General features: G+C 39.1%; 1 protein-coding gene across 1 annotated transcript; it reads right to left on the minus strand.

Annotated features, from left to right (window-relative positions):
* Positions 1 to 1,472: 1,472 nt before the first annotated feature.
* LOC140158912 (zinc transporter ZIP1-like) lies at positions 1,473 to 2,877 on the minus strand. The gene has a single exon (XM_072182179.1). It carries the CDS (start codon positions 2,740 to 2,742, stop codon positions 1,606 to 1,608), a length of 1,137 nt encoding a protein of 378 aa, XP_072038280.1. The 5' UTR covers positions 2,743 to 2,877; the 3' UTR covers positions 1,473 to 1,605.
* Between the last annotated feature and the right edge of the window lie 325 nt (positions 2,878 to 3,202).

Below are 3,202 nucleotides of genomic sequence, written 5' to 3' on the forward strand. Positions count from 1 at the left end.
GTTAGCTAATATTTAGTTTTAATAAGAACTAATAAATAATAAATGTCATTATAGGCTTATGATCAGGGACAGGCGATTTGCGCGGAAAAAGTAACAAATTGCGCGGAATTTTTTTTCAGTGCAAATCATGTATCCCTGCCCATAGGAAAAAAATAGCCAATTGCGCGGGAAAAAAGTTCCGCGCAAATCGCCTGTCCCTGCTTATGATACACTGTAAGAGAAAACAAAGTAACCCTGAACAACTGATTATACCACATCTGATACAGAAAAACATACCATACATTGTATTACAGTGGCATATCATCATAGGGGCCCCCTCCCAATCAATTGTCAAAATTTAGAAAATCACATAGGAAAATTGCCAAAAATGCCTCGTGCCTCCCCCCCATCAGACCTGGTACCCCACCCAGATGTGATGACCCACGCTACACGTGTATGCCACTATTGTATTACATGTCATGCACGGTATGTACTGTACTGTTTCAAATACAATGTACAATGTAAGTGCACTTTTCACAATTGATTGGGGTTTGAACTGAAACCATATTTGTTCCAAAACTGCCCAGGGCACTTAACAAAGGCATTTTGGGTGGGCGCTTTGTTTTTACATTGTTTACATAAAATTTGCATATATGTGACTCCTCGCCACAACTGAGCCCGGATGTCGCCAATCATCATTTTTGAGATATTCAACCAAAATATTCTGCTTGAAATTAGCTTTAAAATGATGTATATCATGTCTATAGTACTTGACATTTAAGTAGTGAAAATCAATAAACCAGTCGATCAATCCTTGCTTTCCTCTTGTTTATTGTCAAGTTCGATGGAGCATGTCTCAGTAGTGGCACTGGCGACATCCGGGCTCAGTTGTGGCGAGGAGTCACATATGTGAAAAAGTGGCCCAAAATATTCATCCATGGATCTGTTTAGGACCATCATCCAGATTTTCATCAGTTTGCTTCTAAAGTCACTGGGTGAGCGCTTATAGGGGCATGGGCAGTTAATGGAACGAATATGGTACAATGTACATGAATGATGAATGCATCCTGTAGAAAGGTCAATCATGAAATACATTTTGACCTCAGAATCATATACTTTGCTCGGTTTATAATTGGCAAAACTTATATGTAATGTTTGCTATTCATTACCAGGGACAAGTGATTCGTGCGGAAAAAATAGCCAATTGCGCGGAGATTGCGCAGAAAAAAAGTTCCGCGCAAATCACTTGTCCCTGCTCATTACACACATTTATTATTATTATAGAGTAGCTGCTGCACCCAGCCGCCCAACTGATAATGATAGATCAATCTCAGTGTATGTGACACGATCAAGGGAAATGAGTCAGATGTCGTTCGATTTTGAGATATTGGCAAAGAAAGTGTTAAAATTCTTTTGGTTTATATTGTTTTCAGCAATTGATAAATTGACGTAACTTTGCAACGAAAAGTCGTATAAACATTGGGTTTTCAGTTTCTGAAAGCTCTAAATGTCCACTTTAGAAACATGTAAAACTCCCCCCTACAGAATTGTACCCCATCAGAAGACATGTCAAACTTATATTAACAATCAACGAACACAGTACATTTTTTTGATAATATACACATATCAAACTGGTTCAGCATTTCTATAACAAGCTGGTCTTACAACATCTGGTTCTAAAAATAGCAGTCCACAAATGGTTGAGAACCCCAAAATTAAGCACAAAACTTTCAAAAGTCTGTCAGAAGGGGAATGCATTTCATGAGGCAAAACTTCAAAGAATGTTATGTAGAGGAAAGTTCCAGTAGCTATACCTTGTAAAAGGCCATTGAAGACACTGTGGGTAAAATCTGAATAACCTGTGTCTACTGCGATCCCTACAGCAATTCCTATCGGTGCCATGATTGCAAAACACATACATGCTTGTATTATTGCTCGCTTGCTAAGTTTGCTTTGAACTAGACTCATACCGAGACTGAAGGCAAGGATGGTTTTGTGGATAATCACAGCAGTAAATATGTCAAGTACTTGATCGTTTGTGCCCTGAAGTCCAATAGCAAGGCCCTCAAATATGGAGTGTAACGATAGAGCTACGAGAAGCATTAGTGCACGTAACGACGAGTGAGAGTGCATATCATGATCTTCAAGATCTGCTTCTTCACGGCTCTGTTCTCGAAATTCATCAACTGAATCTTTGTGGACTCTTGGACGCCTTCTATTAAAGCTTCCGTAACCTAAACGATTTGTTGCCGGTGCTCTGATATTGATGTCTGCATTAATATTGTCTTCATCACGATTCAAACTATCAATCGGTGGCTCTAATAGAGGTCTTGATGAGTTACTTTCTACATCGTTTATAGATTCATCATTTTCATCTGCATGAAAGTGACCATGAGAATGTCCAGAGTCATCGCCTGATGCTTCTTTACAATCCAGTGCAACTTGTTCCACAATTACAATGATGAAAAATCCTATTGCCACAACAAATTCTGCCACTGGAAAACTTGTGTAAATTTCTAGCCTATCAAACACATCACTCAGCTTATCTCTGACCGTGGGAAGTAAATCCAATAGACAGGTTGCTAAAAATACTCCTCCACCGTAACAGCTGAGGAAACTCATAGCCCTTATGGCTCGTTTTCGTCTGTGTGCTGTATCCTGATGTGTTGCAAATCGGGCGAATCTCAGAGGAGCCAGCCCTGCCAATAAACATGTACATAGCAATGAGAAAAGCACTAAAACTTTGGTGATTGTTACTTCCATCTTTGCTGATTAAGTGTACGTAAAAACACGGCATAAAACTACATCAAAAGTAAGTCTAATTAAGTAAGCTTAGTAAGCTGTCCACTCCTTGACCTTCGATGCATAACAATAGTTTGACGTTGATTGCCCGTGTTGCCCTGCCGTGTTGTACTGTTGTGGCCCGTCACTTACATGTGACATCAAGGTCACATGATCTGCTTTAGGGCGCACGCCACTAAACAACTCTGTTATTAAAAGGGACCACGGGAGATGGAAAAACAACACTTTGTCCAAAGTTATCTCAAATTGTCCAATATTTTTATGTCCAATTTATATTTTGTCCAAAAATATTTGGTCCAAGTGTTATTTTGTCCAAATATATTTTGTCTAATATTTAAATAATATTAGACAAAATGTATTTGGACAAAACGTTTTTTGGACGAAACATACTACATCCTGGGAGACGGCTTTTCGGGGGATC

This window comes from Amphiura filiformis, chromosome 8, assembly GCF_039555335.1.
Source record: "Amphiura filiformis chromosome 8, Afil_fr2py, whole genome shotgun sequence".
Classification (NCBI taxonomy): Eukaryota; Metazoa; Echinodermata; class Ophiuroidea; order Amphilepidida; family Amphiuridae; genus Amphiura; species Amphiura filiformis.

Excerpts from the sequence above, each read along its gene's own strand:
- LOC140158912 (XM_072182179.1), bottom strand. The coding sequence starts at position 2,742 with ATGGAAGTAACAATCACCAAAGTTTTAGTGCTTTTCTCATTGCTATGT.